Here is a 26621-nt window from a genome sequence, read left to right as displayed (position 1 = left end):
CTTTTGCAAACGTTTCTTTTCATGTTTAAAGCCAAAATTGCATTGACAGGAAAACGGTTTTGACAGAGGTCCTTAGAATGTAGTTGCAAGATACAATAGGTTTTTTTTTTTCAATTACCCTACGCATCAGGCCCTCCGAATTTTTGTGAAATAACATTTTGAAGCAGTAGTTGCAATGGAAACGACAAGACTTTTGGATGGAGAGGGTAACAGTCGGCTAATGTAAACACTTATTAATATATTTTCATTGAAAAAGCGTCTTTCGCTCTGCATTTATTTACAAAATTCACACCACTTTTTCATGGCAACCCTTAATTGCTTCTACATGGCCAATGGTTTTATAGCAGATACGGGGAATAAAACGTCCTCAGAGCACATCTGGTAGCCTGTTCAAGGTTGCTGTCGGTGAGGAATCATCCGTGTTTATGTAACGTCTGCCTGCCTGATTTGTATTTTTTGCACTCATTTTTCTTTGGTCTAGAATTAATATCAGCATTACCCATCTTTATTAGCCTGCATTTATGTTTTTGTGTAAAACGGACGTACATATGTACACATCAGATTGATTACAAATGATTAATATGGGTTTGAACACAAAGAAAAAAAATCAGTAATCCGTTCGGGGTTTTTTTTTTACATTGGCGGGAACGGGAAACCTACAGTAGTATCTCGCTGCCAACAAAGGCTAAAAATAATCCATAAACTCACTTCACGACTGTCGACATGTAAACTACGTAGTTAAAGAGCATTTGCAGTATATCTATCACCGCATATTACATGTCTAACAGTAAAATTTAGTTTAAAAAAACACTGATTTCAGATATACAGTATCGACTACAGTAGCGCAGTTGAACACACCGCAGACTCTGCAGCTTTGGCGCCGAACCTTTCACCTTATGTGGTGCATACCAACTTTCACACATAGGGTGGGTGTTAAACACTAACGACGTGATCTTTTCTTTAATTAAATTTCATAAACTTAAAATGATATTCTGCAATCATACAGAATTATTTTAGTTTACAAATATTATTGACGTCCAGTGTCCTCCATGCTTGGTTTCAAAATTCTTTAATTTAATCGACCTCCCCTACACTGGACAATTCAAGCATGCCCACTTTGCTCCCTCCTCCTGTCGCCATCTTGGTGCCTGTTGTTTCTGTGTTTTCATGGGGGGGGGAGAGTTTGCTTTTTCCGAATAGTTTGCTTTAAATAACTTCATTCTAACCATTTATTGATTAAAATTGATAGCTTTTCGCTCCTTCCATTCGGTGGAAGGAGAGGAATTTTCCAGTTCCCTATCGTCTCGTTGATTTGTCTTTTGTGAGGGAAAATTACCTGGGAATCCGAACATGTACATTAAACAGGTACAGTAAAAACTGCTCTTCTTTGGTGGAGAAAAACGTATTCGTGAGGGAAATTGGAAACAACGCCTTTCAAATTAGACGGAGTACCTTTGGCTTTGTAGCTGTTGGTGGCTTGAATTAAAGTGTGAAATGGTTAAAAATAGTTGCAACTTGGGCAATGAATGAGTTGACGTCTGTGTTTACAAGCCTTCATCGGGTAGACGTTGGAGTTTCTGTACATCGGGTTTGAGTCTTGAAATACGACAGAAATACTGTAATCTTTTTTTTATAAAGGGGTAGTATGTTGCTTGCTGAACCAATATTGTTTTGCAACCGGGAGTTCGTCAGCTGAAAGAAGTAGGCCTCAGGCTATCTGTAAATATCTGCAGGAAAAGGGGATTTTTTCAGAGATGAGTGCTTAAACTAGCTTTCTTAGATGGCGAGCTGGTGCTGTTGTTGTTGATTCTCTTGCTGAACATTTTGCTTGTGATGTTTCTGTGCTGAATGACGTAGAACGATGGGAGCAGGGGAGAGGGCTGTCATATTGCGTGATCCGGAAAGACAAACGAACCGAGGAGAAAGTTCAAAGGTCCATCTTGCATCCCAACACCCCCAGTGTTTCAATCTAAATGATTTAAAAACAAGTTTCAAATCTTAAGAGTGATTTGCGGTCGGAAAGTCCTCAAGTGCTTGAAGTTGCAGCCTACCCAAGTGTGCAGCTTCTATTGCCTAGAGGCAGGTTAAGCAATAGTGGACAGTAAACCCCAGCTCGAAATGAATACAGTTCGCTTTACCTGGGATCATACTTGCAGTACGTAGGAGGTTTTGCTCAGAACGTGACTCTGATATCGAAACTCATCGGTAGCAGCTTGGTAGTTGATAGAAGCGATGACTGCATTGTGTTTGTGTGGGTGCTTGTGAGGGGGTTCCTGGAGTCCATGAACATCCCCAAAACTGCTGCTCAAGGGTGATGCAGAAATTCAGCAACTATTGTGCTGGAGTTTGAAACATACTGGTTTTAAACATAAATGTTGCTTGCACTTTTGGGTGCCAAAGAAGCAAATAACAAAGCAAAGTAAAAGCAAAGTGTGGGACAAAGGAAAAATAATTCAGAGCTACAATTTCACAGGTTACAACAACATCCAAGAATTATATTGGGGAGAATCATTTTGGCTTAACCCGCTTGATTAAAGAGCAGCCCCCGGGCCATAGGATGAGGAGGCTTTGACCCCTTTTCAGAGAGAAGAGGTAATCAGTGAATTGAACATGGGGCTCAACAGATAGTGTCTCGGACAACTACTGTAAGATAAGATAAGATCACTTATTGGCCGTATACAGTTTCTTGCATTAGGAATTCATCGCATACCCCAGCTTGCTCTCCATGAGACACAGACACACAGACAGGGAGAGAAGCTGGGGGTCAGAGCGCAGGGTCAGCCATTGTACAGCACCCCTGGAGCAGTTGGGGTTAAGGGCCTTGCTCAGGGGCCCAATGGTGTAGGATTTGAACTGGCAACCTACCAGTCACAGGCACAGATCCTTAGCCACAGAGCCACCGCTATTTCTATTTCTATTTGCACTATTTCTGATACACATGCTTTTACCAGTGCATGTTAATACACACATAAATGTTTATTACATAAATCAAAGGAGTAGGAATCTCTAAAATCCTATAGTTTTTACAAAAACCTCTATAGTGACAATGTGAGACACCTGATAGTAGACGCCAAGCATTTCCACCAAAGGCAAGCTAAATGGCTGATATAATGACTTAAATCAACTTTTTTACGTTGAATAAACCAATATGTCTGTATTTTCTGAGAGAAAATACAATTAACACATTTTATTTAGCACAGTTTTAAGTATATAATACTTTGCTTTATTAAGTTATTGAAATATTATTATTCATTATTGTATTATTATTCATTTTTGTCATTTGAAATATTTTAAGTTGAAAAATTGAAAGACTGTTTGCCTTTAATGGTTGGTTTCAGAAATTGAAATTGAAAGCCGTCTAGAATTTAGCATAACCTCTATGCAATATGATGGATATCACAATTTCTCCTGAAGGTTTATCGTTTCAGGGTGGTGTTTAAACACTGACAATGCCTATAATTTAAGTGTCATTCCCACCTGTGTAAATTAACAAATTATTTAGAAAACTATAGAAACCCAACAATTTTAAAATAATTTTAATTATAGGCGTGTTTGAAACATTTTTCTTAAATTGAATACATGTAAAGTGTATTAATAAATTCTGGAAACTAAGACCTGAGTGTTGAAATCAAATGCCTGGTTCAGTAAATTAAATTAATCAACAGCTCTTTTGGTACAAAAAGGTGCTGGGTACTCTAGGACAAAGGCTGGAGAATTTAATCTAGATGTCTCCACTAAAAATGCTGTTTTCATCTTCCTTCAGTAATTACAGCTTAAAGCACATCAAGTCATTCTATGTGGCTCATAACATGCAGTGTCTTGAAATTAACTACATTGGAATTGCAGATTTGATTAAGTTATTTGTTTATACGGGTAGTTGATGCAGAGATAAGGATTTGAGATGGTGGCAGTGCATGAGAACCAACCTGGGTGAACTTCCAAAATTATCTCTACATTTACTGTACCCTAGTCCCTGCTCCAAGAGAGCACCTTTTCAGCACCTCCCATTAAATCATGAATTTAAAACATTGCTGTGATCAGTTAAACAGGTGACAGTCACAGTAGTGATCTGACAATTAACAATCTTTTAGAAGAAAAATGTAATGAGCCTTGAGTTTCCAAGGGTTCTTAATTGGTATAAATCTTAATAAAATCAATTCTTAATTGAGAAATCACTTGACTAGTAATGATCCTAACCGGACTGGTTTCACTGGGTAGTTGAGGCTGACTCCAATGAATTCTTCAGGAATTGGCTGGATGAGATATTGGTTAAATTAAACCCAATAAAATAGAAAGACTAAATGGCCTCTCTTTTTGTAAATGTTGTATATTGTGGATTCCATATATTAGAAAATACGTTGATATAACGCTGAGTAAATATATCTGAATGTTTATTGAAAACATTTTAAAGTCTGTTCTTAATTTCTTAATTTTGATTTTGATAGTTTGGGGCTAATTTCATATTCTCCATTAAAAAGACATGAAGATCTTTAATAAATGATCATGTTTTAAGTTTTTTTTAATCAAGAATGTCTAGTATGATCATACTTTGAATATTTTTTAATACTTAACAGAGACTGTTTTGGTTTGGTCAAATGTGATTCTGCCATCGATTCAGAAGGGAGCCACAGGATACAGAAGGAATCATAAATCGTTTTGTTTTTTCTCTAGGTAATTATACAAGGTTTCCGAAGTTACAGGGATCAAACTGTTGTCGATCCATTTAGTCCAAAGCACAATGTTATCGGTAAGTTCTTTGGCTTCTGAATATTTGTTAGTTGTACAAGGATTAAAAAATATATAAGTATTTAAATGTATTGAAACAAGGACAACTTGAACAGTGGCCTTGACTTAGATTAACATGTAAACTGAAGCTGCAGTGGATAATCAGAATTTCTGTGTAGAGAATAACATGCATAATGAGCTTTTCGCTTGTTTTATTTTTAGTTGGACGAAATGGATCTGGGAAAAGTAACTTTTTCTATGGTATGTACTGTGTTCTAAACATGTCTGCTATACTCTTAAAAATATTACCACACATGATGTTTTTTTTTATATGCCACACTAATGTTCCTTATTGTTTATTATTCTCATTAAAAGAATGTGAATATTAACATTTATTTTTTCATGGATTATCACATCTTGTCTGATAAGAATATTGTTTCTTACCAAAGCAGATGTTTTGAGCTCCGACCTATCTGTTGCTGCTTGATGATGTTAACCACATTTTTCTTCATTTGCAGCCATACAGTTTGTGCTCAGTGATGAGTTCAGCCACCTTCGCCCAGAGCAGAGGCTGGCTTTGCTGCACGTAAGTTTAGAATTTTTTACAAGCCATATGCTGATAGTTTACTTTGTTTTGTATCGAATTTTGTATATTACAGTACCTTTGTGCAGTGTGATTGTATAATATGTGAACAAGCAGTAACTAATTGTTTTCTTTTTAATGTATAGGAGGGGACTGGTCCTCGTGTTATCTCAGCTTTTGTGGAGATTATATTTGACAATTCTGACAACAGGTTACCAGTAAGTATGTCAAAATGGTGAAAAATAGGATTTACTTGGAATTTGATAGTACTTGTAGGTTGATTTAAATTTTAAAGGATATTTAAAGTAGCACTGTTAAGAGAAAAAAATATTTTATACTTTGAACTTATTTTTTGAGTCGTGCTTGCTCACTCTTTCTAAAGTACAAGAACAAATTCCATATTTCTTCACATCATTTAATATTTATCACTGATTTCTACATTAATTTTGAAGACCGCTTAGCATATGAATCATTTACTGAGTGAGCACACGTAAAATATATATCTAATGTGTTTATAGATCGACAAAGAGGAAGTCTCTCTCCGTCGTGTCATTGGAGCGAAAAAAGATCAGTATTTCTTAGACAAAAAAATGGTGACGTAAGTACATTTTACAGTGCCTTTATTATTCATTGGATGATCTTAATACCAGTTTTAAAATGTTTGGCATGTAATTTTGATTAATGTGTGTTTTTTCATCACAAAGCAGTCTCACAGTAAGATATCTAACATAGAAATGATCCCATTTCAGGAAAAATGATGTCATGAACCTCTTGGAGAGTGCTGGCTTTTCTCGCAGTAATCCATATTATATTGTCAAACAAGGAAAGGTGAGGTTTTACAAGTAACAGAAAAGGTTGAAGTTTTACACGTTTTCTATTATTCTAATTGCCTTAAATTTCCAATTTCTTTTCCTAATTTTTAATTTTAAGAATATCAGGATCTTGGTCAAGAACAGTGTTTAATCTGGATACATAGATTATTCAGTATGTTTTATGTTTTTTATATGTATATATGTGTATGTTTTCCAGAGGTTGCTTGTTTTCTCTGTATGGTTGCTTTGATTGTTGATATCTGATAGCGTTAGTTCTTAATCCTTTATTCTGTTTTTCCAGGGAAGGGATTGTTAGAAGGTTATTAACTTTAATGATAATAATTATATGGAACTGGTTATTAGTTTGATAAGGTTAATGTTCTTTGTAAGTACTGTTAATGACTACAACAGCTTTAACTGTTTTAATAAAATAAACAACATTGCTTATGAAAAATAATTACAACATCAGGTAATTAACATCTGACTTTTTTTGTATGTTTTGAAAAAATGAAATTGACAGTGTGACTGCCTGTTTATTAGTAATGATAGAAAATATCTTGTCATTATTCTTCAGATCAATCAAATGGCTACAGCTCCAGACTCTCAGCGTTTGAAACTACTGAGGGAAGTGGCAGGGACAAGAGTGTATGATGAACGGAAGGAAGAGAGTATCTCCCTGATGAAAGAAACTGGTAAAATTCAAATAGGGGATTTTTCAAAGATTAAACTAATACTCCGAAATTTAACAAATACGTATGAACCATTTTAAAGGCTATTTAGAATATTGGAGTAACATTATTCAGTGACTGAATTCCTCCTTTTTGGAGAGAAGCAAAATTTTGCTTATGTTTCAAAGCCCAGCAAATCCCAATTAGTAAAAGGAAATTATGATATCCGATTAAGGAATGCAAGAAACAAAACTGCAATTTTAATAATTCAGTTACACCTTTTATAACCTTAATCCAGTATTAAGTTGTATTTGTACTGTTTTTTTTTTGTTATTGTGTTTACCAAATTCTAACTGATAATTAAAATATTAAGTCTGGAAAGGGATATGTAGTTGCATCAAATATTTTTAGCAGTGTTTAGATACATTTATTTAAATTAGTTTATATGAATTAAAGAACATCATAAAGGTTACAAACAAAAGGAGGTAAACCCATTTGTAGATAATTGATCTGATGATCTCTTTCAGCTGATTCTTAATGCTGCCATTGTATTTGCTTCAACAACATTGCTAAGTAACTTGTTCCACACTACCTCAACCCTTTGTGTAATGTAGCGTCTCCAAATATGTTTTTTTAGATGTATAGTGATTTCTACTTGTATACTCTGGTTCATGTTTCACTAAATAAAAAAATAAGAATTTATAGGAGCTTTATTTCTTCCTTCAAATTTGCTTGAATTGTACAGTTTTTTTTATAATTTATATCCTCATAAATCCCCCTTTTGATTGAACATTTCCCTGAGGCTGAAAATAACCAGTAGTCTTGTGTTCTTGTTTAGAGGGAAAAAGAGAGAAAATTAATGAGCTGCTGAAATACATAGAGGAGCGACTTCATACCCTGGAGGATGAAAAGGAGGAGCTGGCCCAGTATCAGAAATGGGACAAAATGAGGAGAGCCCTCGAATACACTATTTATAACCAGGAGCTAAATGAGACCCGGGCCAAACTTGATGAGGTACATTCATATTTTTTAAAAATCCAGATGTGAATGCATGGGGTCAGGTGTTTTTTGTTTTGATTTTTATGGATTTTTTTGTAGTCTATATTTTATTATTCCATGATAACATGTATATAATGCCAAAAATCTACAACAATGACTTTTAAGATAAAAATATATTCAGATAAAATATTCACAGTTTCTTCTACTATTTCTATTCTAAAATGAACCTCCAGAAAATAATACCCATGCTAAGCTCAAATCCCTAATGACCTGCTGCTTTGGACATTGAAGGGGTTGAAGGAAAAAGAAGTGTAGCAAATGTTTAAATAAGTATTACAGTTCTGGAGGAGATGGTCCTTGTTAAACTGTTTTTTAAATATTTTTTAAGCTATCTTCTAAACGAGAGACATGTGGAGACAAATCCAGACAATTGCGTGATGCTCAGCAGGATGCTCGAGACAAAGTTGAGGTAAAGAACAATGAAGCAGTGTCACGGAGAAAACGTTTGTCACCGCCAAGTACAATTTCATTTCTAAAGGCTGAATAGAACTGATCTGAGAGTGTTTAATGGTATATTGAACTGCTTTCGGAAATAATCACTGGATTTACTGTTCTTTTTCCTTCTCTCCGTCTTCAGGAAACGGAGCGTGTTGTTCGAGAACTCAAAGCCAAAATCTCTGCCATGAAAGAAGAAAAGGAGCAGCTTAGTGCTGAGAGACAGGAGCAGATCAAACAGAGGACCAAACTAGAACTGAAGGCCAAGGATCTGCAGGATGAGCTGGCAGGCAACAGTGAGCAGAGGGTAAGAAACTCAACTTATCGATTGCAAAAGGTAGATAAGAAATCAATGTTCTCTCCATTATAAGGAAATCAGTTAAGTGCCTTAATCTGAGATATTTAAGGACTTGCAGGATTCACTAGGTTTCTTTATAAACTGGATGCACCCTACTGGGATCCTCACCAGGAAAAGTGTACAGAAAATGTATGTATCTCATGACTTTTCATTTACAGGAAACCTGAAGAGTTAAGACAGTAGAGGAAAATGTAATTAATTTCCCTTAAATCAATGTTCTTCCATTTTTTTTGTCTTGCTTGTGGCTTTTTTCCTAGAATTGCAAGGTTAGACTCTTGCTAAAACTCTGGAGAGCTGTGGTTTCCTTTTACAGTGAAGTAGGAACTGGCTGTCTCTCCACACTTCTCCGTGCCTAAGCGTCCAAATACCTATCATCTACATCACTCTGTCATGCTTAATTTCATGGTTTTTGTAGAAATGGACACTATGAAAGTAAATGAATTTGTATAAGAAATAATGTTGTACTAATATAACAAAAGAAAAGTAACTGTGTTTCTCTTTTTTTGGTTTATTTTTTCCCTACCACAGAAACGGTTGCTTAAGGAAAGGCAGAAATTACTGGAAAAGATTGAAGAGAAACAGAAGGAGCTTCAAGAAACTGAGCCCAAATTCAATGCTGTAAAGGAAAAAGAAGAAAAAGGAATAGCAAGGTTTGTGTACCAAAGTGGTACTAGATTGAAAACTATAATGTAAATACAACTGCCAAAAGCTCAACAGTGTAGTTGGTAAGCATTCTGTGACAGCCTTTTCAGATGGTGTCCAAGAAAATGCACATGACACATAGGGCTGTCTATCATGATTGTAATGTCACGACATTTGTCTCCTAGTCAAAAGTTATTTTACGGGTTTTAAGAAAAATAGAAGTTAATATCTCCACACCTTTCATAAATCATACCAGTTCATACACTAAATGTGTTTCATTCCATCTTTATTAATTTCTCAACTGTTCCACCAGACTGGCCCAGGCCACGCAGGAGAGGACAGATTTGTATGCCAAGCAAGGCCGTGGCAGCCAGTTCACTTCTAAGGAGGAAAGAGACAAATGGATTAAGAAAGAGCTGAAGTCCCTTGATCAGGCCATCAATGATAAGAAGCGTCAGATTGCAGCCATTCACAAAGATCTGGAAGACACAGAGGCCAATAAAGAGAAGAACCTGGAACAATACAGTGTATGAAGTTCACTTTTACAAAATACAACTCAATTTGGAAAGAAGTGCATCTACCCTTTAATATAGGCTTCTCTTGTTAATCTGTTGTGCAGCTGAGGTGAATTTTAATTGGGGAATGTTGTTTTAGTTGCATCTTTTCATGCATCACTTCAAACTAGAACGAGACCTTTGCTTAAAATATGTGGATATAATTTAGGTGTTCATGGGGAAAATACATTTTATCCTTTCGAGTAAGGTGAAATAATCACTGCTAAAGTTATGTATCTGTCAAGTAAACATTAGCCTGTAGTTTACCAGACCTTAACTGTCACTTTTAGTTATGCAAGAATAGAACTAATACTAATAAGGGACTGTATAATGACATCCTGAGGTTTAGCTGTTAGTTTATAGTTAATTTTGTAACAATTTTTACATGGGTAAAAAAGTAATCTTTTTAAATTCAAAGATTTAAGTGTAATTTAAATTATGTTAAGCAAGTGCTAGACTCAAAAATAGCTTTTTTTTTTGCACGGATTTGCAAAATGGTACTATTGTTCTTTCAATATGGTGAGGTCATGAGAGATGAGAGAAGTCAGCACTAGAAGTGACATGAGATTTTGTGTGTTTTTTTTCAGAAACTAGATCAGGATCTGAACGAAGTAAAGACTCGTGTGGAGGAGCTAGACAAGAAGTACTATGAAGTGAAGAACAAAAAAGATGAACTTCAGAGTGAAAGAAAGTAAGATATTTTCCAAACAATGCCTTATAACTGAAGCTGGTACTTTTCTTGAATGCTCAGCATGTCCATTTTGCTAAAGGCTATGTCTTTAATCTTTCCATCAGCTTTACCTTTTTTATCTCCTTTAAGTGCAGTGCATTTGACATATCTCACATAACTGAAGAATACATTCCTTTTAGTCTTATTTAGTATAATGTTGTTACAGGTAATTCATTTTAAGTGTGGTGAGGTATAGGAGATGTTTTTTTCTTGTAAGAGCATTTTCATGAAGAGCCCAAGAGGTTTCTTTTGGTTGCTTAAAAACAGTCTTGATCTTGATTTCCAGGGAGGGTTAATGATTTTGGAAGCATGAAATTAAAAGGTCAAAAAAAGTATTACTTTATTTTTTCTGAGGTGTTCTTTGTGGTTTGTATCCACAGTTACCTGTGGAGAGAGGAAAACGCAGAACAGCAGGCATTGGCTGCGAAAAGGGAGGATCTGGAAAAGAAACAACAGCTTCTGAGAGCAGCAACTGGGAAGGTCAGCCACTGTTAGGCTACCATACTGTATCCAATGTATTACCATGGGGATATATTTTTCATGTCATTGTTTCCTGCGCATTGTTCTAGCATTGCATTTTTTGGAGATTATTGCTCAGACAATTAAACAAGTGTTGCTTAAATGAGAATATTGTTTTATGTGTCAATGCATTCAACAGATGTTGATGCTGAAATTGACCTGCAACAAAAAAAAGTTGATGGGTGGGTTATTAATTCAATATTGTTGTGACTGCAGGCTATTCTGAATGGGATTGACAGCATTAATAAAGTACTGGAGCACTTCCGCAGAAAAGGCATCAACCAGCATGTCATTAATGGCTACTATGGGATAGTGATGAATAACTTTGAGTGTGAGCCTGCGTTCTACACCTGTGTGGAGGTCACTGCTGGGACCAGGTAAGCAGTGTAAAGGGCCCTCTATTTCTAAAGTAAAAACTATAAACGGGGCTTAAGTTTTGAAACTTTTAGTATTTGCATGTGCTTTACATTTCATTGAGTGGTAAAAATTTGAAGTGTGTTACATGATGTGTTTTGGTAAAAAAAAACATTGGCAACCTTTCCTTAGGTTGTTTTATCATATTGTGGAGACTGATGAAGTCAGCACCAAAATCCTGATGGAGTTCAATAAAATGAATCTGCCTGGAGAAGTGACCTTCCTTCCTCTGAGTAAACTGGATGTCAGAGATACAGCATATCCAGAGACCAATGTAAGTCATCCACTCAGAAACAAGCCAACTGTATACACAGTTCTATCTTGTGCACTTCATTGTTTTGCACATTTCACTATTTTCTGAAATTTCCAACATGTTTGGAATGGAAAATGTACGGTAATCATATTTGCAAAGGACAGTAATGGAGAAAGTTGATTTGACAGGTTGGGGTTTAATGGTGCAGAAGCTTATTAGAGAAAAAAATATTTTTTTGCATTTAAATGAGAAACTTTTATAAAGTTTATAAAAGATAATATTGTGTTAGAAAACAAAAAACTTTTGTGTTTACATTAGATAGGATTGCTTTAAAATGCAATAGTTAATTTGTGAACATTATTGTCTTCTATATTAATACCTTGCATTATATATGCAATAATATTGGATTGTTCAGTGCAAAGTAGCATTGACATTAAGAACAGAAGAATATCGGCACACTCCTCTTTGTGCAAAAGAGTTGATCTAAAGGTGCACATGTAATGTCTTTACTTCTCATGAATTAATTATGGTGTATTTATGCAATGTTATCTTTTTCTTTTTTTCTCAGTGGTTCTCCTTTTATTGGTTGTGAAAATTTGACAAAGGTTTTCCTTTAGTTATAAAATGTGAAGTTTGTTTTAAATGGATTACGTTTTCCTAACATCAAGTTAAAATCATGTTTTAAAATAGACAATTATATCTATAAGCTATAATCTCTGGGTAATTTGTATTAAATTGCTTTCGGTTTTTTTAATGAATGAACTTTATGATTCTTCCACATTTCAGGATGCTATTCCAATGATCAGCAAATTGCGTTACAATCCTAAATTTGATAAGGCTTTCAAGCACGTATTTGGCAAGACCCTTATTTGTCGTAGCATGGAAGTCTCGACTCAGCTGGCCCGGGCTTTTACAATGGACTGCATCACTTTGGAAGGTATGCATTTGCATTTACTTGAGAGGAAACCTTTTAAGTGAAACAGTCACATTTGTTCTTGGATTAAACAGACTCTAAGTGACTTTTGTTTTTTGGTGGATTTTGCAAGACCAGAGCGGTGTAATGTACAGGTTAAGCTTCAAATGTTTAATTCAATACCATGCTGTTTGCAGGAGGAGAAGATTAGTCATAACGGATTCTTGAGTTTCCATCTGCTGATGTTTGCCTGGTTGATGATAATTGGCCCAGGATAGGTCATTTCTGACTCAGAGCAAACATCACTAACGAATTGATCAATCACCTGGTGTTTGTGCAGTTGAATGAGTAGGATTAAAAAAAAGTGCACAGGTGTTTCATTTTGTTGTATTGTTTAGGATCCTATTTGCCAAGAACTGCCTTTCCGTTTAAAAAATGAGTAGGAGATCATTTTCACTAAACTATAGAAATGACCCTAGGTGAGTCCTTATTCTTCAGTAAGACAGCCTGCATCATTTTAAATGTTGTACATTGTGCTTATCTAATGTAAAAGCACAGTCTAAATCTCATGTACCTATACTAACAGGTGGAAAAACGTTTTTATTTTCTTCCCTTATACAGTATTAACACTACTGTAATGTTGAAATATTAATGCTATATTGCTATTCTTATATTATACTTTGGATAATTCAATATAATATCAACTAACAGTTTTTAGAATATGCATTTAAAAACAAGGCCTGTATGAAATATTGGCTGTGTCAGGATTAAAGCACTGGGCGGCATCATGTTGGTATGATCTGGAGAAAACTTAAGAACAAGTTTCAGGAGTTTTGAAAATACCTTTAAAAATCCATAGAAATAGTCTTGGTCTAGATATGCTGTTTAAGAACTCAATTAAAAAAAATCCAAGTGAAAAATCATGGAATGCAGGTGATCAGAAGGTTAACATATGTGCATTAATTTAAAGTCTTTCTCTTTGGGCAGTAATTAAAAGTGACTGAAAAGCTCTGAGTTGAAGAGGGTTTTTCTGCTGATTGTCAATAAGGTTAAATTGTCACGTGTCCATTTAAAAGCAGTTTTCATGATGCCTTTCTGGTTACATTTTGTTATTCATACATGTTATTCATACAGGCTCATGTATAGCAGACAAGATGATTCAACAATTTGTTGATTTTTTTGCTCATCATCTTTGTTGGGGATGATATTTAAGAGTCTCAGTTCTGATAATTGAAATGGACAAGCTCATCTGCATTCAAATGTGATTTGTGTCAAGTCCTTCTGAATGTAATGTAATGTGCTTCTGTTGAGATAAGTTTCTTTCTTGATCTGGTGGGCAATCACTACCTTTTACACTGAATTGAAATAGTAGTAATTCTAATAGAAAAAATACTTTAAGAAAAACAGTACTTCCTGTAATATTTTTTCACCTTTGACATAATCATTCTATTAAGTGCCTTCATAAGTAAAAGGTGTGTACAATAGGTGCCATGTTGTTATTGGAAATTGGATAGTCAGGAATCCAAGTATGGATTTGGAGGATGAAGACAAAAGAAAATGAACAGAAAATGGAAAGGAACTAGGGTTACAGTTTGTCACAGGTAAAATAATGTAAATATTAATTCACTATTTAGGCTAAAAATAGCTGATTTCACTATTGCATCATGGTAACAAAATGTAAGTTAACAGTGTCACATTCTAAATTGTCAAAAGCAACTTCCATATACAGTATTAAACTATTAAAAACTTGTATTATTATAAACTTTTACCGTAATAAAGATTGACCATATTCTCTTAGTAAACAGTACTTTTGTCAAATTACTGTGCTACTTATATCCACATTTCCCAGATTCGTGATATTTGTAAAGGTGGTCTGGAACATTGACCTGATGGTGTGTACACAAGACAGACGAAGCTAAATTGGTACTTGTCTTAACATTTAAAGAAGTATGTTATTGCTGTTCTTCAAGGTGTACTGAAATTAGAAGTAAGGAGTTTGGAATACCCTTAAAGGTAAAAAGAAATTAAATAAAGCTTTTTTTTCCGACTCAAAGGTGACCAGGTGAGCCATCGAGGTGCTCTTACAGGAGGTTACTATGACACCAGGAAGTCCAGGCTGGAACTGCAGAAGGATGTGAGGAAAGCTGAGGAAGAACTCGGTGAACTGGAAGCCAAGCTGAATGAAAACCTGCGACGAAATATTGAAAATATCCTTTATTGACCATAAAGGAACTGCAAGTGCTTTTGATAAGTGTTAATGCTCAAAGCTTAAGTAAAAGATATTTCTGTTTCGTTAATTATTCTGGGTTTTTCTTTAGATTAAGATAAAAATTTACTCCTTTTCTATATATTTTTAAAAAATGTAAACCACATACAGTATAAAGACGTTATTCTAGCAATATTTAAAAGTTATCCATCAGTCATTTTTAATCTATTATGATGAAAGGTGATTTAGGTTGTTTACATAACATATACCTTGTGGGTGGTATGAAGGTTCAGGATGAGTTAGAATCCTGAGTATATTTAATGTTTATTACAGAGGATTAAATTGTAAAGGCAATTAGGAGATACCATGGTGAGTCATTTTAAAGAGGCATCCTGCTGGGACTGCTGTGTCATACCTCCAGATAGCAGAGCCCAGCAGTACAGGTGAAGGAACATGCTGGGTTGAAGGGATGAATAGCCTGATTGACATCACAGATGGTTTCACATTGATTCACAACGAGTCTTGTGATGTGATGTGATTGTTAGGATAAGAGCTGAAACCGTTTTTTAGAAATATTCATTTTATAAAGTAACAAATATAGAGATTTGTGCAAAAAAATGTTATTTTACTCAAAGACAATGCTTGTTTTTAAATGTAGGTTTTACACATCGGTTTTCAAACCACTTTATCCAGTAAAGGATTGTGGGATAGTTGGAGCCCATCCTGCCAACCAATGAGTGCAGGACAGGATATACACAGTCCATCGAAGGGCACGCACACACTCACACCAGGGCCAGTTTTCCTAAAAGCCAGTAAACCTATCAGTACTGTGGACTGTGGGAGGAAACTGGAGCACTTGGAGGAAACTCATGCAAATACAAGGAGAACATACAAACTTCTTGCACACAGCACTCCAGGAATTGAACCCAGGGTCCCAGTGTCACTGCACCGCTGTGCCTCCCTAAATAGGGGATTAAAATGATCATTTATAAAAATGTTTTTGCAAAATTGCAGTTTATTTTTAATTTCTTTTAATATGATTGGAATATTTTTCAAATAACTCTAGTCATAATAAGCCTTTCTAATTTAGTTTATTTTTATTTCTAAGTACAGATTGTTTTTCTTTGGATCAAGTTGTAATCCACTGTATTTGTTCAGCTTTTATAAAAATACTTCGGTAATATTGCAACTGGTGTGTTAGAAAATCCTGTTTTTTGACCTTTTGTCGTGTCAAAGGCATATTTTTCTTAGTGCTTTGTATGGATCAATAATGAGATTGACCAGCTAATGAACCAGATGCAGCAGATTGAGACACAACAAAGGAAGTTTAAGGCCTCCCGTGACAGTATCCTCTCCGAGATGAAGATGTTGAAGGAAAAAAGGCAACAGTCGGAGAAAACCTTCATGCCAAAGGTAAGCCTTTGGGGTTCCCCCTGCTTCCAGGCTAATTGATTTATATTGTCTATGTGAGGCACAATTATAAATTTGCTTTAATCTCTTAAAATATTAAATGGGAGTTGTGTTTGGTATGAGTAATCAAGTAGATCAGTTAAAGGTATCACTTAGCACCGATTAACAGCTCAGTTAGACAAACACTGGCAGACACAGTAGTTTATTTTTTGAGATTGCACATATTGGTTGAAGAATTGTCATTTGCTTAATTCAGTTGTGACAAAAGAATTCTGAGCTTTCGTTTCGCTTTTTCATTTGTATTTAAAATTGTGTTCTTCCCAAGTCTTGTCATAATGTATAAATGATACAGTTAAGGGTAAAATACATGATAATCTGTATTTTGTTGTGAACATAATTCTTGTAAACAGGTTTATTGTAACATGGATAATCTTATTGTTCTAGTTTATTTTACAGAAAAAGAGGGGAATTATTTTTTACTAATCTTTTTAAACTTTCTGCTTTTTCATAGGCATTTGTTTTTTAGTACAAAAAAGTACAAAAGCCACCAATAGAGTTGCCTCTAGTTTCTTCACACTTATATGGAAGCATGCGTATGAATAAACTTAATTTGAGCAGATCTGGCTTACTTTATATGAGCAACACAAACGCATAACATAACAGAAGCACGAAACCCAACAAAGATATTTTTTATGAAATAGGAGTAAATTAGGGTTATAACAATAAGGACAATCGTTTCAGAAACTTTGTCTTCCAAATGTCCAGTGTCCCATTGTCCTGAATTACAAATGATGTCTACACAATTTTTTAATAATATTTTTAATCAAAACTGAAACAGAGGGAAAAGAGGTTAAACATTAGCAAAAACTGAATCAACAGTGAAATGTTGATGGCATAATTTGTGGTCTTAAGCTGAAAGTTGTGTACCTCTAATTGTGTCTTTCAGCAACGTAGCTTGCAGAGCTTGGAGGCGAGTTTGCATGCCATGGAGTCAACACGCGAGTCGCTGAAAGCAGAGCTGGGTACTGACCTCCTGTCACAGCTGAGTCTGGAGGATCAGAGACGAGTCGATGATCTTAATGATGAGATTCGCCAGCTTCAGCAGGTAGGAGGCAAATCAAAAGCACTAGATTACAGCTGTCTAAAATTCAGTATCTGTTGATCTAGCTGAAAGCTTATTCATGCTTATTGTGCGAGTTAAAGCAAAACGGTGTCTCCGAAAGGGAGTCTTTTGCAATTTTAATAGACTGAGTAGGTGTAAGGCTTTGATTCAGATCTTATAAATACAAAACCTTCTATTGTTGGAGCATCTAAAATTGATTAGTAGTAATCTGGTTTCACTGACAGTCGGAAACATTTTCTTTTGTGTTTTACGTTTTACAATACAAATGTTTTTCTTAGCTCCTTTAAAAATGTTATATTAAAATGACATTCTTAATGTTATATATTGCTCTCTGGTTGTTGGGGTGTTACCGAGTTTAACAATAGTCCTGACACCATTTATATACAAGTAAAATATAAAAGTTTAACAATAAAACAGGAATACCAAGTAAGGACATGTAGCTTCTATAATTTTCTGTCAACAATTTTGTTGTTGAGAAATAAACAGTTGTATAAAGGACTAATTCATGTTGCTATGTACATAAGGCTATGAATTTCAGAGCTCAAGCATTACAAATCTTGACACTTAGCTAATATTGACAAACTAATACATTCAGTATTAGACAAATGAATTAACTTTTCATAAAATAATCCCTTACCTTCTAGTGTAAATACACACTTTAGAGTGCTGAAGTACTAAAAAATGCTAAAAAAAGCAGTTCCTGTACATTAATGCATCTGAATCCAAATGAGAATCGCAACCTTTACCTATTGGATTGAGATATTTCCACAATTATGGCAGGTACAGCTACTTAAGTTTAAAGCTGCATCCCTTCTGTGCCACATACATGATTGGTTTCTCTTCATCATTGAGGAATGTAAGTGGTGGAATTTGTAGTGCTGAAAATTTGTCACTCCTTCAGCTTACTCCTAGTTTTACTCCTCTGTAAGTACATGGTAAATAAATCTCATACTGGCCTCCCATATCTAGGCTAAAAGGTGTCAGTTTGGTTGAGGTGTCACTCATTTGAGGGTTGCTGGTTTAATTAAAGTATTAAGGTTAAGGTATAGAGTATAATTAAGGTTATGGTATATAATGGTGGCACAGTGGTAAGCATTGCTGCCTTGCAGAGCTGGGGCCCTGGGTTCAGTTCTGGACTTGGGTACTAACTGTATGGAGTTTGTATGTTCTCCCCATGTTATGCATGGGTTTTCCCCAGGTGCTCCAGTTTCATTCCAGAGTATAAAGACATACTGATATGTTAATTGGCTTCAAGGAAAATTGTTTCTAGCTGCAAGTCTGTGCATGTCTGTGTTTGTATCTGTGTGCGCCCTGTGATGCTCTAGTGTCCCATCCAGGGTGTATCCCATCTGGCACCCGTTGCTTGCTGGGATCAGTTCCAGCTCCCCCACACCCTTGAATTAGCGTAGGTGTTCATGAAATGGATGAATGGTATAATGTTAACCCAGGAAACTTTGTAGTAATGATGGAATATAGGAGTTTTAAAAATAATTATCATAGATTTCACATTTATGATTTTAAAATGTTAAGGCTATGAAGGGAAAATTGTATTAAAGTCATTGGGTTTAGTATCCTACTGTAATTAGGCTTTATGAGGTTTTGATGAGAAGGAATAACTTTTTCCCCCCTCTTCTCCTTTTAGGACAACAGGCAGTTGTTAAATGAAAGAATAAAACTTGAAGGTATAATAACCAGAGTGGAAACTTATCTCAATGAAAATTTGAGGAAACGTCTGGACCAAGTTGAACAGGTGAAGTATTTTGTATGAAACTGAAGATACCCACTAAGGTAATAGTAACAGCGGATTCAACATTGTGTTATTGGTGTATATATTTATAGGAATTGAATGAGTTAAGAGAGACAGAAGGTGGCACTGTACTTACAGCTACCACATCGGAATTGGAGGGTATTAACAAACGCATCAAGGATACCATGGCACGCTCAGAAGGTGAGTTAGAGTTCTCAAAATTAAAGGCATTGATTAATACCTGTGATTGATGAAGCTTGATGAGTATTACAAATATACAAACATTTTCATTTTGGATAGCTTGCATTTTTTAATGGTTTTTCATTGTACATAATTTCCTTTTGGTTTTGCAGTTCAGTACTAAAGTGATTTGTGTTGAGTTTGCGTAATGCTTTTTTACAAAACAAGTTAATAAGCTTAGCCAATAAAATTTGTATAACAACTTTAACATACATTAATAGAATATAGGGACATTGAGTAAATTTTGTAAAAGCTGTCTTTTGCCCAGACGCATTTAAGTAATTGATCGTTTTGTGCACAACAAACATCATGAGCATCTTCTTCCAGACCTGGATGGGCTCATTGACAAAACTGAAATTGAGATTAAGGACCATCTGAAGAGCATGGAGCGCTGGAAGAATATTGAGAAAGAGCAAAATGATGCAATTAATCATGACACCAAGGAGCTGGAGAAGATGACGAACCGGCAGGGTATGCTGCTGAAGAAAAAGGAGGAATGCATGAAGAAGATTAGGGAGCTGGGGTCCCTTCCACAAGAGGCCTTTGAGAAGTACCAAACTCTCACTCTCAAACAGGTAGCACATTAGTGTTTTCCAGTGTAAAAGGCAGGTGATGAAGCTTTGTTGTTTTTACCAGAGAATTTGTGTTCTGTACAGACATTCATTGCAGTCCTCTCATGTTCCAAGACCCCAGACTTGTGACAAGTTGCAGTAAACAGTGCTGCTGTGTCTTTACAATAAAACATCTTACTACAGAAGTTTTTTTATCTTCTGTATAAGAAAAATCGATTCTTATTTAGAAATGTCATGTGCCTGGTTTCTGTCCTTTTTTAATCAAAGAATCAGCAAGTGGTTACTTTGCAATCTTCAGTGACTCTACCCCTATCGCTGCCTTTGTCATTGGAACATCCTTCAACATGTTTTGAAATATACTAGACACAACAACTAGGGTCTAATCGACATTCACCTTTTTCCACAAACCTTTGCAATAAAGGAAAGTGCTTTAAATGATAGGAGAGTTAGCAAAATAAATTGCAAAGGTAGTGGAGGATATGAAGACCGACAGTCCTAGGAACAAAATTAAAGCATTGCAGTGTTCTTGGAACAACCAGCACTTTAAAGGAGCATAGACATGATAAATAATGAAAACTAAGCTGTCAAGAGATCCATTTCTTGCTTTTCTGGGTTGGGGAAAAATACAGAAAGTGCTTCTACTGATGTTTAGCAGTTGTCAGTTTTTTTTAACTGAAATGTCGATTTCAATTGAATCCTGCCATGCTTACTACAGTATCTACCTGACTGAACGTGATTTTTCCAGGATAATGGTTTGGTCTAATACTGTATACATTAATGGTAATTTCTTAAGCCAGAAACATAATGAATTTGTAAATGTGAATGGTAAGAATTTTGGCAAACATTTTAATTTTTCTTTGTTTCATTTCTGTAGCTGTTTCGTAAACTGGAGCAGTGCAACACTGAGCTTAAAAAGTACAGCCATGTCAATAAGAAAGCTTTGGACCAGTTTGTGAACTTCTCTGAACAGAAAGAGAAATTGATTAAGAGGCAAGAGGAACTGGATCGGGGCTACAAGTCCATCATGGAACTGATGAATGTTCTTGAGCTGCGCAAATATGAAGCCATACAACTGACTTTTAAACAGGTAACTCAGATACAATCCAGTACTCAATGTAGCGTTCAATCCCACGTTCACATAGTACAAACAAGCAGAATGTACTTTTTTGTACATTTGGAAGACAAGTGACAAGACATTTTTAGACATTTTTTTTGTTAGCTTTGAATAAAATGCAGACATGCATTTTGAACATACATTGTTCAAGGTTAAAAGATTTTGTTTGGATGTCTTAGTTTTGCGACTGTCCTTAAGGTCAAATGAGTACTTTTATGTGCCGTTCTGACAATTTCCTTTCTCTTGAACTTGATCCACACTGCTAGTCTAAACACCGACTCCATTACTTGACCTGAATATTCTCTTCTGATTGCCTCCAGGTGTCAAAGAATTTCAGCGAAGTTTTCCAAAAGCTGGTCCCAGGTGGTAAGGCCACCCTGGTGATGAAGAAAGGAGATGCAGAGGGAAGCCAGTCCCAGGACGAGGGAGAGGGAGGGGGTGACAGCGAGAGAGGATCGGGCTCACAGAGCAGTGTGCCATCAGTAGACCAGTTCACTGGAGTAGGAATAAGGGTAAGAGGAAAAATCTGGCTATTGACTACAGACCTCTCACTTCATTTAATGACCAAGATGGGAAATGTGCTTTGCAGGCAAATAAAAGAAAAAATGCAACACATAATATATTTAACACATCATTAACCCCCTAACATGAAACATACATGCATAACATGAGAACAACAAGTTAGCAGCTTCAGTAATATTAACAGTTTAGAAAAGGAAACGGAGAAGTTGGGTCATTGGTGTGTGAAACGGATACATGCATGATGAAAAAATAAAAGTAAAATATGCAATTACTTGTCCCAATTAAACAGGTTAATAGCCGCTGGAATTGAGAATAACTTGGGTTTTTGGTTATTGAGTGGTCTAAATCAGACCTATAAATCAGACCCGTATGGAAGGTGCTCATATTCACTATGCAAGGGGTGGTCAAGACAGTCAATGATAATATTGGCCTTCTACACCATTTATTTGGAATACATGTCTGTCAGCTGTAGCTGATGAGCACTGATAACTTTGTTTCAATATCCTGCTCAGTCTGTTTTTATTGAGTGTAGTCAGGTTACCAAACTGGGCTGCCACAGTGAATTCTGGAACAGATTTAATAAAAGTTGTACTGAATAAAGTCATTGTTGTAGTACACACACTAAAAGAATGGAGTTTTCTTGGGAAGAACACTCACCATTGGCTCTTTTTAAGTATGGCATTTGCTAAGGTTAGCTTGTAATCAACAACAGGCCAAGAACGTATAACTGTTAACAATTTCAATTTCTTGCTTGTGGATGATTGTTGGATTTGCTGCTAGTAGTAGTTTTTTATAATCTCGGATCTTATCTTTGATTTTTGACACATTAAATTAAAGGAAGACATTATTAAACATTAAAAATAATCCATCACAGGCCCATGATCAGTGTCTGCACCTTGAAGTAGACTGACAATGACAGAGTCATCTGTAAACGTATTGAGGTGTCTTCTACAGCTGTCTGTATAAAGAAGTACAGGATGAGGGATAACACCCTGACCTGGGGAGACTTGGTGGAAGAGATGTACTTCTTTCTCAGATTGTGTCATGTGTTTTAGGCTGAAAAGGTGTATTTCTCAGCTAAAGATGTGAATTGTTTAATTTCTCTTTTTTGAGAGAGGTCGCTCATATTTAAGTGAAGTTTGGTATTGCGATAGGTCTTTCTTGTGTGGTGTAAGTTACTGACTCACATTAGTGATTTAAGTCCCAGTCTCATGTACATGTGTCTGTGGGGGTACTGCTGGTTTTGATATAGTCTCTTGGGGTTTAGGGAAAATGGATGGGGTTAATCTTGCATCCCTACAAGGATATCAACTTCTGGATTACCACAGTTCCTTCTAAAGGTCTTTTTGTGGAGGGTGGGAAGCGTGGATTGTAGAAGAGTTTTATCAGAGACCACTGCAGATTGAATTTCCTCTTTGTCTTGTATGCATTGTTAAGCACTGACAACACAAGTTGCAAGGATAATCAAAAATCAGTTATTAGTCAAACTCCATTTAGACATGTAATGTTTTTAGGGTCTTTATGAAACTGGTGGTATGTCCTACAGTTTCTGGACTGTACAGTACTTTGTCAGCTTTTAGGTATGAAATGTCAATACTGATGCTGCAAGCTGAACCTGCTCTGTTTGCGCACAGGTGTCGTTCACCGGGAAGCAGGGTGAAATGAGGGAGATGCAGCAGCTCTCTGGAGGACAGAAATCCTTGGTGGCTCTTGCTCTCATCTTTGCCATTCAGAAATGTGATCCTGCTCCTTTCTACCTTTTTGATGAAATTGACCAGGCCCTGGATGCCCAGCACAGAAAGGCTGTATCTGGTAAAACTACTAGAAATCATAATGAGTTGGCCTAAAATGTAATTGAAATAGATGTATAGATGAAAAATATATTTTCACATTTAACACAGTGCTTTTATCCATTTAATAAAAAAGATAAACTGCAGTAAATTTCAACAAACAATTACTCTGTGTTTAGTGTGTCTTTGGTTATAGGAGTATTGAGTATACTTACAATGCTTTAACAGCATTTTTCTCAATAATAAAGAAACTAATAATGACATGAAGAAATAAACAATCTTGGAGATGCTTTCAATTTGTATTTGGTATTTCTGCATTTAATATTCTGAGATATTATTAATTTGAACTCTTTGTTTCTCTTGAATGTACCAGATATGATTGTGGAATTAGCAGGACATGCCCAGTTTATCACAACTACTTTCAGACCTGAACTTCTCGAGTCTGCTGATAAATTTTATGGAGTCAAGTTCCGCAACAAGGTGATTGGTTAAATCTTGTTTTAAAAAGCATTACACTGTATGTTGTTTGTATAGATGAAGAACATGCTAGAATATTTTGTTATTATGACAGCCATTTAATTTACCTATTTAAATTACATAGTCTTTTCATTTACAATTCATATTGTTTAACATGGAATTAATGCTTGTTTACTCTGTGATGTGGGATATTATTCCTCTCTGGACTGTATAATCTGAATTCTAGAATGACTGCCTGGTTTTTCCATGTGGTTATTTCTTTCGCTTTGCCATGAAGACATTTTGACTTATTCACAGTGGTTCTGAAAGAACAGCTCACTCAATATGTACTTTTTGGGGGTGTTTGCAGGTGAGTCACATTGATGTAATCTCCGCTGAGCAGGCAAAGGACTTTGTGGAGGATGATACCACGCACGGATAAGAAACCGGACGTCCCAGCCCGCAATGCGCTCTGTACCTGGCTTTAACAGCTGTCTGTACTGCAGTCCAATAGAATGCACTGCTTGCTTTGCTTGACTTGTTAGTTGTACAGTTCTTTATTTACTGTTTTCTGTACTTGGTTTCTTTAAAGATAACTGCTGTGAAGACAAATACTTTTATGTATTCAGGGATGTCCTGTTTTAGAAGTTCATGGATAGTTTTGTATGCATCTTCATAGATTTCAAGTTTTGGATCTGGGAAAACATATTTGGAAGAAACAAAATAAATGGAAACCTTCGAAGTCTGTGTTTTTGTTGAGATTTTTCCACAGCCCCAACATACTTTTAATGTGCAGTTCCTGTAAATTTTAATATTATACATTTTTTGTACTTGCAGTTACAGTCCTTTTGGAAACATTACTCTCATTTTTAATTTTGTTGATTTTGCTATTTACCTTTTCCCATTTTAAGTCATTTCAATAAACTATAACCTGTTTTAGTGCATAAGTGTGTTAATGCAGTTTTTATCTAACTTATGGTTTCACATGTTGCATTAGAAGAAATAAAAAAAATCTGAAAACCTTTTGAATTAATTGTGTTTCTTTTGTATTAAACCAGAATCATTTTACATCTGCTAGTTTAATGTGTTTTGGGGAAGTTTTTCAAATGTGTATTTTAGACAATTTTTGATGGAATAGCTGTGTTTTAAGACAGAAATGAAATTTAGGAAAAGTTATATTTCAATGTATTTGTCACTTTTTCTTTCTTGCATATATGGCTAAATAAGTGCTTTGACCTAAAAAGGAATGTCGTCTAAATTGCCCTAAAAGCAAAAGCATGAAAGGAAGTGATTGTACTTTCAAACTCTTCCATTTGGCATTGAATGCATAGGCCTATTAACAACTAAAGCCAACATTTATTGGGTATTCCTGACTCTAAGCCTATTGAAGTGCGAAAACATGCTCATCGAGAGCAACGTTCAGCATAAAATTCCAATAACTGAATACTTGTCAAAACATAGAATGTTACCATTGTTGATTCTCTTTGGTTTGGTGAGGTTACTTAGGCATTTCAGACTAAGATTTTGATTCAGGGAAGAATATTTTCCATTCAAATGAGTTGAAGATTGTGGAATCTCTCTAAACAAAGTCTTAACCCTAATCCTAACCTAAGCCAAATCCTTAGCTAGGTTAAGGGTTAAGATTCTCAGAAAACTTAATGCATGTTATTTTGAATATGATGTTAATAATTTGGGTGGCACTGTGCACAGTGGTTAGCATTGCTGCCTCAAAGAGCTGGGTTCAATTTTAGGGTGCCATCTGTGTAGAGTTTGTATGCTCTCCCCACATTTGTGTGCTCTGGTTTCTTCCCACAGTCTGAAGACACTGGTAGGTTAATTGGCTTCTGGGAAGATTTCCCCTGGTGTGAGTGTGTTTGTTTCTGTATGTGCCCACCCAGGGAGTATCCTGCCTTGCATCCATTGATTGCTGGGATAGGCTGCAACTCCTCAGTGACCTTGAATTGTGTTTCGAAACCAATTCAAGATAAAGTATACAATTCAAGAATTATCCAATTCAATTATGAATTATCCAGTGCAGGATGGATGTGCTATGTCAAATTCTCCAGCTTAAAACCAGCTAAGAATTGTAGAGGTGTTGCATGTCTGACCTGCAGCAATCAGTGGTGCTTCTGGGCTACTGAAGGATGCTGATAGTTATAAGCGTTTCAGTTATAATCATTCAAGCTGCGGTAGTGCGATTTCTTGCTTTTTGTTTTCCGTTTTTATTACAACAGCAAACAAAAATACAATACAGACAAGAGTACACATAATAAGATGGGTAAATAAATAAGGTACCCACACCTTTCATGTTCTTACATTTAGCCATAGTGCCCTTATGTTTATTTTAAAATGTTCAGACGATGTTCTTTTCCCAGACTGTTTCATTTTATGTATATAAATACATAAAGTTGATGACAAATTATATTTTGGTATTTTTTCCAGTGGGATTAAAAAGTAACATCTATGTCTTTAAAAGCAAAGTCAGTATTAGAATATATAATTCAGAATGTTTTAACAACTGGACATAATCAAAACAAATGTAAAGTTTCAGAGCTGCTTTTATCATCTATATTCATCTTAAATCAATGCACAACCAGGGTAAATTTGATTAACATTTTTTATTGTATATCCTTAACTTTATTTTTTAACATATTTGCTTGACATCATCCATATTTTATTCCAGTCAGTTAGTCTCCCAAACATGGTGTTCCAAAATAGTTGGAATAGGATATAACTCAATATATCCTTCCCCTGTAGTTTAATACAGACTGTACAT

At 35.5% G+C, this 26621-nt stretch overlaps 1 protein-coding gene across 1 annotated transcript; it reads left to right on the top strand.

Moving 5' to 3' along the window:
* The first annotated feature begins 1132 nt into the window (after nucleotides 1-1132).
* smc3 (structural maintenance of chromosomes 3) lies at nucleotides 1133-24865 on the top strand. Its single transcript, XM_088916667.1, has 29 exons — nucleotides 1133-1365; nucleotides 4672-4747; nucleotides 4948-4986; nucleotides 5244-5311; nucleotides 5455-5526; nucleotides 5827-5906; nucleotides 6058-6136; nucleotides 6695-6812; nucleotides 7627-7802; nucleotides 8176-8256; nucleotides 8425-8589; nucleotides 9169-9290; nucleotides 9596-9809; nucleotides 10424-10527; nucleotides 10947-11046; nucleotides 11302-11462; nucleotides 11632-11773; nucleotides 12539-12689; nucleotides 14720-14872; nucleotides 16133-16284; nucleotides 17228-17386; nucleotides 19047-19154; nucleotides 19244-19352; nucleotides 19719-19966; nucleotides 20838-21050; nucleotides 21398-21589; nucleotides 23234-23411; nucleotides 23763-23869; nucleotides 24216-24865. Exons 1-29 carry the CDS (start codon nucleotides 1351-1353, stop codon nucleotides 24285-24287), a joined length of 3654 nt encoding a protein of 1217 aa, XP_088772793.1. The 5' UTR covers nucleotides 1133-1350; the 3' UTR covers nucleotides 24288-24865.
* Nucleotides 24866-26621: the final 1756 nt, after the last annotated feature.

The sequence above is a fragment of the Atractosteus spatula genome, chromosome 5 (assembly GCF_055471065.1).
Source record: "Atractosteus spatula isolate fAtrSpa1 chromosome 5, fAtrSpa1.hap1, whole genome shotgun sequence".
Lineage (NCBI taxonomy): Eukaryota > Metazoa > Chordata > Actinopteri > Semionotiformes > Lepisosteidae > Atractosteus > Atractosteus spatula.
Note: the sequence above shows the minus strand (reverse complement) of the source record. Positions and strands in the feature narration are given on the sequence as shown.

Bases quoted from the DNA above. Each gene is read 5' to 3' on its own strand.
- smc3 (XM_088916667.1), top strand. The intron at 11,463-11,631 runs GTAAGCAGTGTA...ACCTTTCCTTAG, and splicing joins GAGGTCACTGCTGGGACCAG to GTTGTTTTATCATATTGTGG. The intron at 21,051-21,397 runs GTAACTCAGATA...GATTGCCTCCAG, and splicing joins TACAACTGACTTTTAAACAG to GTGTCAAAGAATTTCAGCGA.